The 14,093-nt window shown below is 39.8% G+C and overlaps 1 protein-coding gene across 1 annotated transcript; it reads left to right on the top strand.

Annotated features, from left to right (window-relative positions):
- The first annotated feature begins 195 nt into the window (after positions 1-195).
- Positions 196-14,026, top strand: prpf4ba (pre-mRNA processing factor 4Ba). Its single transcript, XM_036597492.1, has 15 exons — positions 196-303; positions 1,033-2,253; positions 3,036-3,179; positions 3,359-3,508; positions 3,636-3,717; positions 4,854-5,052; positions 5,696-5,769; positions 7,540-7,630; positions 7,793-7,940; positions 8,386-8,523; positions 8,738-8,891; positions 8,970-9,084; positions 10,041-10,192; positions 10,358-10,444; positions 10,646-14,026. The coding sequence occupies exons 1-15, from the start codon at positions 266-268 to the stop codon at positions 10,847-10,849; spliced, it is 2,997 nt and encodes a 998-aa protein (XP_036453385.1). The 5' UTR covers positions 196-265; the 3' UTR covers positions 10,850-14,026.
- The last annotated feature ends 67 nt before the right edge of the window (positions 14,027-14,093 follow it).

Below are 14,093 nucleotides of genomic sequence, written 5' to 3'. Positions count from 1 at the left end.
GATAATCCAAACGTATACATTTTTTTTTCTCTCCGCAGCAAACTTTTGGCAAGGTAAAAATAAGAAAGTCAGAGTGTATTCAAAACAACGTTGAATATAAGGTAAATATGACGTAAATATAAAATGTTATGGGTTACGGCTTGCTTTTTAAATTCTCGCTTGTATCTGTACGGCTGTTCTACGTTTCGTTATTACAGTGTGATATTTACCGACGGTGCCCAGAATTCACCCTACGGGGCTAGCGAGCTAACTTGCTATTGCTAACATGGAAACACTGATAAACGAGTCCGCGAATGATTTCGAGTAAGCGACTTTTACCTTTTGTCTGCATGTTTGTTCTTGTAAATGCACATACATGTAGCATATTTGTAATATAATGTTGTGCCATATGGTGGCCATACCAAATGTCAAGTTTCAGTGGTTAATGTTGACCAACAATCTAGCCAAGCTAGCTAGCTACTTAGCTTGCTACACAGACAGGCTAGCTGGCTAGCTTAGCTATCTAGCTAACTATCATAGCACGTTGGCTAGCAAATACAACCATGTTTTTGATTAAAAATGAATTTTGCGTTGCGGATGCATCGTGGGGTTGTTTTAGATTGTTTTTCTTTTACGCACGTTTGGGTAAAATGTCGTGGTGGCGCATTAGCTAACGTTAGCTAGTTAGCTAGTTTGTCAAAAGTAATATGAAAACATAGGATGTTCTGACAAGTTGCAGTGTTAACAGGTAACCTAACTAGCTACAAATACGAAAACAAAATGTTTAAAATGTGACTGACTCTGTTATTAGTTGGTTGGCTATACAACGTCATTTTTTAAAGGTTTTATGGTTGTTGTTTTTTTTTAATTAATTTAATAATATATTATAGTTAACGTGTGTGATGAATGTTTTTCCCTCGTTTAACAGTCCACGTTGGACATCCTAACAGCGTGTCACCGTGACATTTTAGTAACTCAAGGCACTTTGGTGTCTCATGTAGTGTATTGCAATATCGGGAAATGTAAAAGTTGTGTTGCGTTGTGTCTTTCCAGAGAAGATGATGTGGATAACTCTGACAGAAGTAGAAACGGCTCTGGTGAAGAGGAAGAAAATAAAGGTAGGAAATGTGATGACATGGAGAAACACAAGCGAAAGAAACACAAACATCATAGCAAGCACAGAAAGCACAAATATTCGTCGTTAGAGGAAAAGGAACAAAGACACAAACACAGACACAAGCATAAAAAACGCAAACACAGAGATTCCTCCAAGGTGGACGGTGAAGACTGTCGCAATGAGGATATAGCTGATTTTATCTCACTGAAGAGGTCCAGACTGGATGACATGGCAGCTTTGGAGGATTTAGAGAAGCAGAGGGCCTTGATCCAAGCAGAGCTTGATAATGAGCTGCTGGAAGGGAGAGTGCACTCAGGAATGGGACTAATACTGCAGGGATACAACTCAGGCTCAGATGAGGATGGGGAGATGCCAGAAGGGATGTGTAATGGGGAAGAGGAAAGGGACAATATGAATGAGCCCTCTACGACTAAGGGGTGTCCAGTAGCTGAAAAAGCCGAAAGACTGGATTCCTGGTGTCGAAGCAGAAGCGAGTCAAAAGAGATAGCTGTGAAACAGGATAAATCACATAAAAGAAAGAACAGGAATGAGCCAGACACTGATACCAAGGAGAGAACTCGAGGTCCAAGCCCATCCCAGGAGAGGAGGTCATCCAGTAGTGCTCAGCAGTCCAGAGATGGACATCAGAGGTCCAGATCTCCTGGAACATCCAGGAAACAACAATCTGTATACAAAAATCCACATTCACTTTCTTCAGAGACAGAACAGAGAAGTAAAAGGACCCCTTCGCCTTCAGCACCACAGCCTGGAAGCAGACAAAATGCTGATTACGCTAAATCACCAGAGAAGATGAGACGTTCCAGATCCCAAGACAGACATGGCAGACAGCCTGAGTCTGACCACAGACGGGACAGGGACAAGATAGCAGTAAAGTCTCCATCTAAGGAAATCTCATCAGGCAAGGAAAACAGATCTCCCCGCAGAAAGCAAGACCAAAGTCCATCTCGACATAAATCTTCTAACAGGGCCAGAGAACATCATTCTCCTCAGCATCTTCCCAGGAACCCCAGTGGCGACCGAGGGTCCAAGCAAGCCTGCTCTGAGCCCCACAACAGATCTCCAGCCAGGAGGGGTCGGTCTCGTTCTGCAGAGAGAAGACAGAGAGACTTTGAGCGTCAGAGACTCTCACCTGTCAGGTATGAGATGTTTGTAATGTTTACAACAGAAATTATTTTAACCCCTCTGAATTAGGGTTTAGCTGGGGGTATGTTGTAAAGGTTCAATATTCATAAACAAATTATGGTTAATTGTCTTAAATAAATCTCCTGATAAGTTTCTAACTCATCCTCCACACACCAATATTTCAAGCTCCCATATTGTTAATTGGAGAAATGTGTCAACCATTGTGGCCAGTGGTGGGTGGCTTTGCCTAACGAAGACTAGGCCTGGATATTGTTCACAATTTTTCAATACTAAAACCTGACTTTGATAACAATTCCTGAAGATTAAAGTTTTTTTACAGACAAATCAAAATCAGGTGTGACTCAAACGAAAATGAATGTGAGATGCTAAAAGTAGGTATATTAACAGAGTGCAAAGGATTGACCAAGAAGGCACTGATTTACAAGTATGTAGAATGTAATTTAGATGTCCAGAAAATCAAAGTCTAGATTTTGGAACAAGCCTGCTTTTTTAGCTGATAAGTTTGACTATTTAGGTATTAAAATTTTAGTATTGAATGACGACGTTTTTTGATACTCAATAGTTAAAATAATTTAGTTCGACCATAATGGCCGAAATGTTGCGCCAACAATTAATATGAAAGCTTGAAAAATTAGCATTTGTCTTGCACCCAACTTTGGTAGCCATCCTTCTAAAATCATATCTTTCCATATATTTTTCCAAAACGTGATTTGCATCCTACTCACAGTTTGTTGCTGTGACTCTGCTTTGTTTATTGTGTCTGTGTTCCTTGTAGGATGCGCTCCCGTGATGAGGCAGGAGGGGGCAGAGGGTCAAGCCCCTCTCTGAGCTCCAGACGGAGGTTGAGCCGCTCCCCTCTAAGGTGTAGATCCCGTTCCCCCAAGAGATACACCAGTAGGCCAACTCCTCCCAGACGAAGGTGTTTGAGTTGTTTATTCACCCATATACACATAAAGGATCCACATCACAGAATTCTTCTAGGGTTGTTGAATACCATGTTATACTGAGGAAGCCATATTACAATGGATGAAAAGTGGTTGTCTCTCTGTGGGTTGTCTGATCTGCAGTGCCACTAAAATTGCGCTGGTCATGTTTTAGGTCCATGGAGCGGGATAGACTGGGCCACAGGCAGCAACCACGCTCAGGATCTCAGGAGAGACGAAGGAGAAGCAGAGAGAAAGAGGACAAGTTTAAGGGCAGTCTATCTGAAGGCATGAGAGCAGAACAGGATGAATCAGATGATGAAGTGTGAGTACCCAAGGACTAGTACTGTCAACATGGATTGGTCCAGGGATCATGTTATGGTTTTAATGTGAAGCATGATTTTCTACATGCCTAAAGGGCAGTTGTGATTGTGGATCATGTCTGCAAACAGGCTGGAGGATTTTGATGTGGATGAGGAGGATGAGGAAGCTCTGATTCAGCAGAGAAGACTTCAGCGCTTGGCAATTGTGCAGGTCAGACTCCATATTTCTGCTATATCATAGAGTCTGTATGTGTTATTGATATACTGTATTTTGCTGAGAGACCTACAGTAAAAATTAGCATTAAAGATGCAACATCACTGTTGTATTTCATCTGACGGTCACAAATTGCTGACCGTCATGCTTTCACGTGGCCATACGACTTCTAACTATACATATCCTTCATGTTGTCCTAATGTAATAAATATTACATTTATCTCATGAACCTACATGATCTTTCAGTTCCTGTCACTTTGTTGCTCCTATAACTGTGAATAAGTGGGTATAAAATTGCGACGTACACTGATCAGGCATAACGTTATGACCACCTCTTTGTTTCTACGATCATTGTCCATTTGATCAGCTCCACTTACTATATAGGTGCACTTTGTAGTTCTACAATTACAGACTGTAGTCCATCTGTTTCTCTGCATACTTTGTTAGCTCCCTTTTACCCTGTTCTTCAGTGGTCAGGACCCCCATGGACCCTCACAGAGCGGGTACTGTTTGGGTGGTGGATCATTCTCAGCACTGCATCAACACCGATGTGGTGGTGGTGTGTTAGTGTGGATCAGACACAGCAGTGCTGCTGGAGTTTTTAAACACTGTGTCCACTCACTGTCCACTCTTTTAGACACACTTGCGTTGTTGGTCCACCCTGTAGATGTAAAGCCAGAGACAATAGCTCATCTCTTGCTGTAGAGTATGAGCTAATCATCCTCTAGTCCTTCATCAGTGGTCACAGGACGCTGCCCACAGGACTCTGTTGACTGGATACTTTTGGTTAATGGACTATTCTCAGTCCAGCAGTGACACTGAGGTGTTTAAAAACTCCAGCAGCACTGCTGTGTCTGATCCACTCGTACCAGCACAACACACACTAACACACCACCACCTTGTCAGTGTTACTGCAGTGCTGAGAATGATCCACCACCCAAATAGTACCTGCTCTGTGAGGGCCATGGGGGTTCTGACCACTGAAGAACAGGGTAAACGGGGGGCTAACAAAGTATGCAGAGAAACAGATGGACTACAGTCTGTAATTGTAAAACTACAAATAGTGACAAACAGTTTATCTGCAGCCCTCAGTAAACTTGAATGTTCTCTACTCTGTCCTGTGTCTTGTACAGAAATATAAGGAAACAAATGACGACAATATTAAGTCAGAACCCGGAAGTCCTCAGAGTAGCCCCCGCAGCCGCTCGCCCTCGCCAGATGACGTCCTCGAGCGTGTTGCAGCTGATGTGAAGGCTTATGAGCAAGAGAACCTGGACACCTTTGAAGCCAACATTAAAGCCAAGCACAATCTGCTTAGCCAGGAGAAAGATGGTATATTTTATTGTCTCTAGCGTTCAAGCTTTTAAAGATAACAGTGACTGTAGACAGCAGTCAGGACAACATGAGCCTGTTTCACATTGTATACATAGTTTTTATATTTTTTGTGTTTTGGTTAGCAATGTAAATAAATTTGTTGAAAACCAACAGCTTGGTTTCACACCTGGACATTAACATTTGACTAGTTGTTTGTGTGAAATTATAAAGGAGTAAAAGTCTCAGTGAAACTTATTTATTCACTGCTGTCAAGAATTCGTCCTAAAAAGGGATGCCAGAAAAGTCAGTCTATTCATGTCTGTCATGTTTTCAGTTTTAAAGCTTTAATGTCTGACTGTTTTAATTTCAGTGCTTTGTAAATTCTACACAGAAATTAGACACATATGATAAGTATTATTGAATGCAGAAGCAGCGTTCTGATGGGAGCAAGCTGAATCCTGTATGTGATGATGCAGAGAATGTTTGTCCTGAACAGTTTCAAAATGTCTACGTTTAACACAAGCGTTCCAAAAAAACAAAACATTTGAGATCGTCTTGCTTGCTCATTTCTACAGTTTCTACCATTTACTAGTTTTATGTGGTGTGTGTGTATATTTGTTTGTTTGTTTATTTCTTTATTTATTTGAATTATTTTCTCCAGGGGCTAATCCGAAGAAGCCATCAGCTCCAGATATGTTCACGGAATCAGATGACATGTTCGCTGCGTACTTTGACGTGAGTAGCCTGGAATTGGTTTTCCATTGCGTGGGTCTGAAACCTTCCATGCTTGAGTGCTTAAATAAAGTTGTATGTGTAAGTAGATCTGCGCAGGTAGAGTTGCAAACTCTTGTCTCTCTCTTATTGCCTTTAACAGTTCAGGTAAGCTAAACCCCTTTATGCTGAGTGCTGACTTTTTACATCCTTAGTAGGCCTTCAGGACTTGGGCAAATCATAATGAGTTTATATTGTTACTGTGATGTGACCTGCATTTTGTCAAAATGCTTGGATGAACACATCATTCAGTTTTGCCTGGTTTTAGACAGAGCTGCACTCTCTCAGTAAACGCTTTACATGCATTTGCTAAACTACAGAAGACCAATGGTCAGCACCATTCACCATGCGTTTTTTTTTTAAGAAATATATTTTACACTTTTGAAATGTCTTTTAAAATCTTGAATAGACAATTTAGGATGTGCATGATTTTGCTGCACCAGAGATGCTTAAAAAATGCATTATATTTTGACAGTTTGCAGTATTACACCAGAAGTATAGTGATGATGATGATGAATAATTCAAATATCCATAAAAATTCATGAACAGATATTAAGTTATCCACGGAGTGGATTAGAGAGAGAGAGATAAAATCAGCGTGTCAGTATATCATATGCCAGTGCAATTGAACTTTCCTCCAGTTGGTGGCACACTTGTTTGTGTTTGACAAAATGAATAAATATCACCAATGAGCTGACAAAATGGATGTACTCCATTGAAAGTCTGTTGAGAACTATGATGAATATAAAGACGTTATCACATTACATAAAACATGTCTTTCCTTGTCCAGCACTATCATTTCTCCTGGACTTCCAATGAATACTTCCTGAATAGTGATTTCAGTATTTGAACAATGGCACCTGGAAATTGGAGTTTTTTATTATGCATGCTCTCATTTGGTTATGCTTAACATACAGATTAACATAACATATTCTGACAGTCTAGCCATGATACTTGCTGGTAGTTCCACATTTTTATGTAGATGTAGTCATGAGTCGTTACACTAAATGAATAGAGTTGCAATTTTGAAAAATCAGTTGGATCAGGGGGAGACAAACGCTCAATCATGATGACTAAACATTCAACATCCCATCATTGAAAGTTAAGAAAACTATGTACTGCCTCGCTTTACATATTTTCCTACTGTACTGTTGTGTGCATAAAACCGAGACTGCGGTTTCAAAATAAAGTTCAGACCACTGATTAATGCAAAAAAAAAAGAAAAAATAATATGCTTGACATCTTTTTCAAAGTTATTGATAAATCAGTAATTGGCCTAATTTTGTACATTGGTTTTTGATTAAAGTGGTACTCTACTATGTTTCCTCAAAATATAGAGTGGTATCAGTGCTTTAAGTAAAGTCTGTCTGCAAACACTGTTTGATTCTGCTGCTGTGTCTTGCTCTAAAAATTGTAACCCTAATCCCATTTGCTGCCATCCTATTTATTATATTTATCACAATCGTCTGAACAGTACTATGCACTTCTTTATCTCCTAAAAGTGTACAAAATTAAGAGCATATATATTAGTGGTTTTGTCTTTTGCAGAGGTCATTTACACATTTTGTGAAATCAGTATATTTCAACTAGGATCACAAGTGCTGGAGCAAATGTAGTAACACAACATCCCTCGTTGTCACAGGTTTTGAGCAGATAGTTGTATCATGTTTGGATTGTTGTTTCTGCTTCTGGCTTTATGTCCTGTCTTACTATTTTTGATTATTGTACCTTCAGAGTGCAAGGCTACGAGCAGCAGGCATTGGGAAGGACTTCAAGGAGAACCCCAATCTCAAAGACAACTGGACAGACGCAGAAGGATATTATCGTAAGTTGCATAAACATATATGCTTAAATCGTGTCTTTGTTGCCTACATGATTTCTATGAAATCAGTGTGTTTTGTAGTGTTTAATGCTAATGACATGCCAATCTTATAATCAGTGTTCAAAACCATCACTAGTCATGTTTTGATTTTCCTGATGTTTTCAGGAGTGAACATCGGAGAAGTGTTGGACAAGCGTTATGATGTTTATGGCTACACTGGGCAAGGTGTGTTCAGTAACGTTATCCGTGCAAGGGACTTGGCCAGGGCCAGTCAAGAGGTGGCAGTGAAGATCATACGCAACAATGAGCTAATGTAAGTAACACACAATAATTCACTTATACATAGTTTCATTTTTCATTAATAACTTATTTTTTCTCATCTTGGCATATATAAAATTAGAGGTGGGCAGTATCTCAGTATTATGACACAGAGTGAGTGTGAACCCATTCATTTTTCCTTTTAAACCAATGATTGATTTTGTCTTGCTTGTTCCCCCTTTTCATTGCCTTTTTTCAAAATATTGCACTACTGTTGTGCCAATGCATTGTGTTTGCTAATTTATTAGCTTCAGAAAATTGTGATAAGTATCATGGAAATGTCTTCGGGTGTTGTGGTAATATGTTTTTGGCACGTTGCTTACTCGGATATAAAATTACAATATCACCAATATTAAAGGTGAATCTTTTGAGGGGTAAAATGTGGGTTTGCTGATGCTGTGATACAGATGCAGAATGACTGAAAATATGTGACCATGTAGGCAAAAGACAGGCCTCAAAGAGCTGGACTTCCTGAAGAAGCTGAATGATGCCGATCCTGATGATAAGTTCCACTGCCTGCGTCTTTTCAGGCACTTCTACCATAAGCAGCACCTGTGTCTGGTGTTCGAGCCACTCAGGTTAGTTTGTCTCCCTTTAGAACTCATATTCACATCTTAACATCTTCAACTTCTAAAATCATATCAAAGTATGCTATGTACATTACTTTCCATGTTAATGTCTTCAGAATGATGTTAGTTTAATAACTAATTAGATGAAAGTCAGCAATGTTAGCTCAGATTTGTTATTAGTGAGTACATCATTTGTAAATGTGCTGGGTTGATCTGGCTCCAGTATGAACCTCCGCGAGGTCCTGAAGAAGTATGGCAAAGACGTGGGGCTCCACATCAAGGCAGTGCGCTCCTACAGCCAGCAACTTTTCCTGGCTCTCAAACTCCTCAAGCGCTGCAACATCCTTCATGCTGACATTAAACCTGACAACATCCTGGTGAGGCTCATCTGTTTCTGCACAATACAATACAAAGTAACAGTGGCTTCATTTGTTAATTGCATTCTTTTCTGCTAGGTGAATGAGTCTAAGACTATACTGAAGCTCTGTGACTTTGGCTCAGCGTCCCATGTTGCTGATAATGATATCACACCCTACTTGGTCAGCCGGTTCTACAGAGCACCTGAGATCAGTGAGTCTGCCACTGCGATCTCCGAAGCTGGTTCTTGTGCTGTAATGGCAGTAATTGAGTCACTATATTTACGCTTACTCACTCACTGACCAACTTCACCTACCTCATAGCTCCACTACGTAGGTGTGTAGTTGGCAAAAACTGTAGTCCAGGGGTGCCCAATGTTGGTTCTGGAGATTTACCACCCACCAGAGTTTTGCTGCAACCCTAATCTAACACACCTGATCCAGGTAATAAAGGTCTTCAGCGGCATCTGAATACTAAAGCTAGGTGTGTTACATCTGAATTCTACAAGGTGATAGGTCTCTGGTACCAGGATTGGCCACCCCTGCTGTAGTTTTATGCATGATTTGTGCATGATTTGTTAGCCACCCAGTCCCATTCATCATTGGTCAGTTTCTGGCCACAGCACTGCAGCTGACTGGATATTTGGTGGACCATTTTTAACATGAGTTATAGTGGTTTGGTATTTTTGTGTTGTGCTGGTGTGAGAGTATCCAGCACAGCAGTGTTGATGGGGTATTTTTGCACACATCAGTGTCACTGCTAGGTTGAGAGTGGCCAAAACCCAAAAATATCCAGACAAGAGTGGCTCTGTGGTTAGAAACTGACCATTGAAGGTAAGCAGAGAGTAGATATGAATTTAGCATTTAACAAATGGACTACATTCTAACTGTACACCAGCATGGCGAACCTTAAGGTACCTTAAGGTAGAGTTCAGGCTTACAGGTCTTTCAATCATATGCTATGAGTTTGGTACAAGTAATGCAGATTAATATAGTGCTTTCTGTTGTGTATCCTTCTTAAATTCTGTAAATGCTTATAATATGTATCAGAAAAGGTGATCTGGCATAAGTCAACTTTAGTTTTCTAAAAACATTTACAATAATCTTGGGTTTCATAAAGTATTGGTTTTTCAGCTGAATTTGGAGTTGTTGTTTTCTTTTCCTTTGTAGTCATTGGAAAGCCGTATGATTATGGAATCGACATGTGGTCTGTGGGGTGCACGCTGTATGAGTTATACACAGGGAAAATCCTCTTCCCTGGAAAAAACAACAACCACATGCTCAAGCTCGCTATGGACCTTAAAGGAAAGATGCCCAACAAGGTAAGGACAATGCTAGACACGTCAAATTGGATGCAGCTGATGTATTACACACATTTTGCTTTTGTCAGGTTAAGTGAGTTGTGTCTGCAAGTGAATGAATCCCCTATGCTAACATGAATAGTTCAGTACTTGAACAGACTAAATATTGTTAAAATATTTTCTCAGATGATCAGGAAAGGCTTGTTCAAGGACCAACATTTTGATCAAAACTTGAACTTCTTGTATACAGAGGTAGATAAAGTTACTCAACGGGTAAGCATCATTTATATTTGCTTTTTTATGTTTTGTAATGTACTGTTGTTGATTACATTGCCGTTGAGCAACAAGTTGCTCAACTACTCGTTACTTCTTGCTTAAATGAATTTCTATTTGTCATGTCATTATATGTTTTTGTAACTGTCTTCTGTGCTTTTTCCACCTGTTTTTCCTCTCTCTCTTTCTCCCCCTGTCCAGGAGAAAGTCACAGTGATGAGCAGCATCAACCCCACTAAGGACCTGCTGACAGACATGGTGGGTCGCCAGAGGCTGCCAGAAGACCAGCGGAAGAAGGTGGTTCAGCTCAAAGACCTTCTGGACCAGATCCTGGTGCTGGACCCAGCCAAGAGGATTAGCATTAACCAGGCCTTGCAGCACCCCTACATTCAGGAGAGAATGTGACAACCTCTTCCAAATGACCTCTGAGGACACATGGCACGAAGTGCTCAACAAGTCAGCCAGCAAAATGATGGTTTTGTATCTACAGACATGACTCAAAAGATGAAGAGACATTATTTAAGTAATGCTAAAGCTTTCATTTACTTTCTGAACAGCTATGCCATCTTGGCGTCATTTTAAATTTATGATGCATTGCTAAAGTAGTCCCCCACTTTGAATGACGTGCAGGGTGTTTCAAAAAGTTTATTTTCAGTCGGTTTTGTTTTGTTTTTCCGTCCTCTCACTTATGATCTCTGCGGGTCATTAGTCTCTGGGAATGTTGCGAGGACATACATATTTACAACTGTTCAGCAGAAAGTAGGCCTAAGGATACTCAAATGATTGTAAATTGTCCCAGTACTCTGAACTGCCCCTTATTCTGTACAGAATGTTGTCAGATCAGCATAAATGCTGTCTATATCCACATCTCCCTCAGGTGTTAAAGCGTGAGCGCACCCTGGTGCGCGGGCCTGTAGGTGTGTGTCTGCTGAAATCGGAGCTCTTGAGCCCTACCTGATCCCATCTGCAGGAAAGGCCTCCTCTGTAAAGGCAGGTTGTGTTCCTCTATTAGTACACTGAAGGTAAGCTTGCCCCTATAAAATTGCCATCGTTCTTATACGGTGCCAAATGTTTTGGCCAGATGTCCTAAAACTCAGAAATACTCATGCTCTGGCAGCTCTTAGAATGCAGAGACAAGTGGACATCAGCCTAAACCCTCTATCTCTCTGTGTACTGGAATTTCTCAACATTGCTTCCAGAAAGTTCAATCTTAAACGCAAAAAAAGCTCTTGCTTAAACAAGTATGGAAGGAATTCCTTAAGTGAGTCAGTCACAGTTGTTGTTGAGGGTAAGGGGGGGAAAAAATCTGGAATTTTATAACAGAACAGGCACCTTCAGTGTACTGCCTGTGACAGTAAATGCACTGTTTGACAAGAGAAATGTTTGTGCTCTCTAAGTGCACATGTACAAGTTTCATTGTTTTCATTAGTGTTCTTTCAAGGTGTGCATGTGTATATCAAATGCTGCACTGTGTACTTGTTATAAGACCTTCGTTGTGTCCTTCTGCTGTTGTCCTTTGTTCTGACGTGATGTTGTCTTTTGATACAGGGGTATTCCTCATCTGATCTATGAATCTGCTTGTTTTGAGCGGTAATTGCTTCTTTATTTCATATTGATTTATTGTTGGACTCAAACAGATAAAGACACCGAAAGACTAGCTCATGCTGGAAATATTCACCTTGTATATTATTTTTTGCAAATATGTCTCGCCCTGCATGTTAACAACAAGCTTGTATTAATTGTAAATTCACAATATGTTATCGTAAAATAAAAAATAAAGATGTTTTGTGCTGGAGGAAAACTAACAAAACCTGGTTATAGACCTCTAAAGAGTTCTGGTTTGTATTTGATACACCCTGAGGCAGGTAGTCTTAGTTATCATAGTTTAAAGTGATGGCTTATTCAGTGTTTGATTGGAGGCTTTACATTTTTTTGGTTTCACTAACTGCTGTTTGTGATGTTTCTCCCACTGTTTCTCCGTGGATGCTGTGAGAGAGAGAGATTTTATTCTCCAGCCAAAGGAGGCTCTTCTCTGTGCACCATCCTCCAGCCTGCCTCTGCTTTCAAAGAGACGAGACCTTCACAAGAACCCCTTACCCAGGTCACTCCTAAAGGCATGTGTAGCTTCACAGCAATACAGAGATAATCAGAGATTAACTGACATGAAACTGACAAAATTGATGCTTTCTGTCTAATTTGAGTGTAGTTTCCCCCTGAGGCCTCTTTTAAATAGATACGACAATACTTACTGGTATTTGGGAGGTCGGCCACTTTTTTACACTGCAGAAGTACTGCATATGAGTTGTCATTTTTTGCAGGGAAATTGCAGCAAGTGTTGTGAAAGGGGATAGACTTGTAAGTTGCGTAATGTCAAAGAAAACATGAAGTAAGCATGTTTTGCAACTTGTCTAGCACTAGTAACATCAAGAGTAAATCATGTAATATTTATTAACCCTTTACTGCATGAATAATGATTTTTTTCTTACTAAAAATGTCCTAATAAAAAAAAAAATATTCGGGTGGTACACTGCATTTTGTTACATGCAACAATGAAATAGCAGTCTGCAGTGCAAACAATGGGAGTAAACCAATGCACCGCCATCAAGCATAGTTATATAAATAAAAACTATATAAATAGCTTTATGCAATGTGTGCAGTAGCAGTATATCCATTTTCTACTATTGTATGCATTGCAGATTGCAGTTCCATTGATGCATGTTGTTGCCATACGACAACAATTATATATAAGACACAGCAACTAAACCTGTGATATTTATGAGAAAGAATTGCAACTTTCTACAGGTTTTATTTCAGTTTTTCTTGAAGTTGAGGTGTATACATGTTGACTACTGCACACACTTTAAGAGTCCCTCAGCAGCCAGGGCTCACCATGTGATGTATGTGTGAAAAAGTACAGATTGCAACAGAAAGGGACATGATCAGCAAAAAGTATATACAGCCTTCAGTTCCCCAAAGAAAAATATTTTGATATTGTAATCAGGCAAAAAAAAAAAATACTGTTGTCATATGGCAACATAATGCAGTAAAGCGTTAGCGAGTTTTGGGCTTGCTTTGTTGTAGATCCCTAAAGCTTACCCTTTTTTTGAATTTGGATATAGATGGGCAAAAGTTGGAATATAAGGAACTACAAAACATTATTTTGCAGTATACAGTTGAATATTTGGATGTACAATCAATCATATTACTGAACGGCTATGAGGCCAGTTGTCCTACTGATTAACACTTTTTTCATATATATATATATAAAAAAAAATCTGAATTCATTAGCTTACTGTCAGATGTTGATGGAGAATGTTAATTAAAGTAGACCACTTCAAAGATTTATAAAATAAAAACTGTAATTGGAATCTATTTTCATTTTAGCTGATTATTGGCCATATGTATGGCATCACTTTCTGAAGAAGTAAAAGCCTCAGTAATGGCTTTCAGCTTAAAAATGGCTCAGTAAACCTGGGAAGGCTGATGTTTGTGTATTGCTTTATGGTGTTTCAGGATCATGTAGTCTTGACTGCAACCACTTTGTAGGAAGATACTGGTTTATTTGTTCTCTGTATTTTAGGTGCTGCCCACTAGAGAAGACTCTTAAAGGGAACTGCACCTGACCAAAGGTTTCTGTTCTAGAGAGAGA

The sequence above is a fragment of the Colossoma macropomum genome, unplaced genomic scaffold, assembly GCF_904425465.1.
Source record: "Colossoma macropomum unplaced genomic scaffold, Colossoma_macropomum, whole genome shotgun sequence".
Taxonomy (NCBI): domain Eukaryota; kingdom Metazoa; phylum Chordata; class Actinopteri; order Characiformes; family Serrasalmidae; genus Colossoma; species Colossoma macropomum.
The sequence above is the reverse complement of the archived record's forward strand: the minus strand, read 5'-3'. Positions and strand labels throughout refer to the sequence as shown.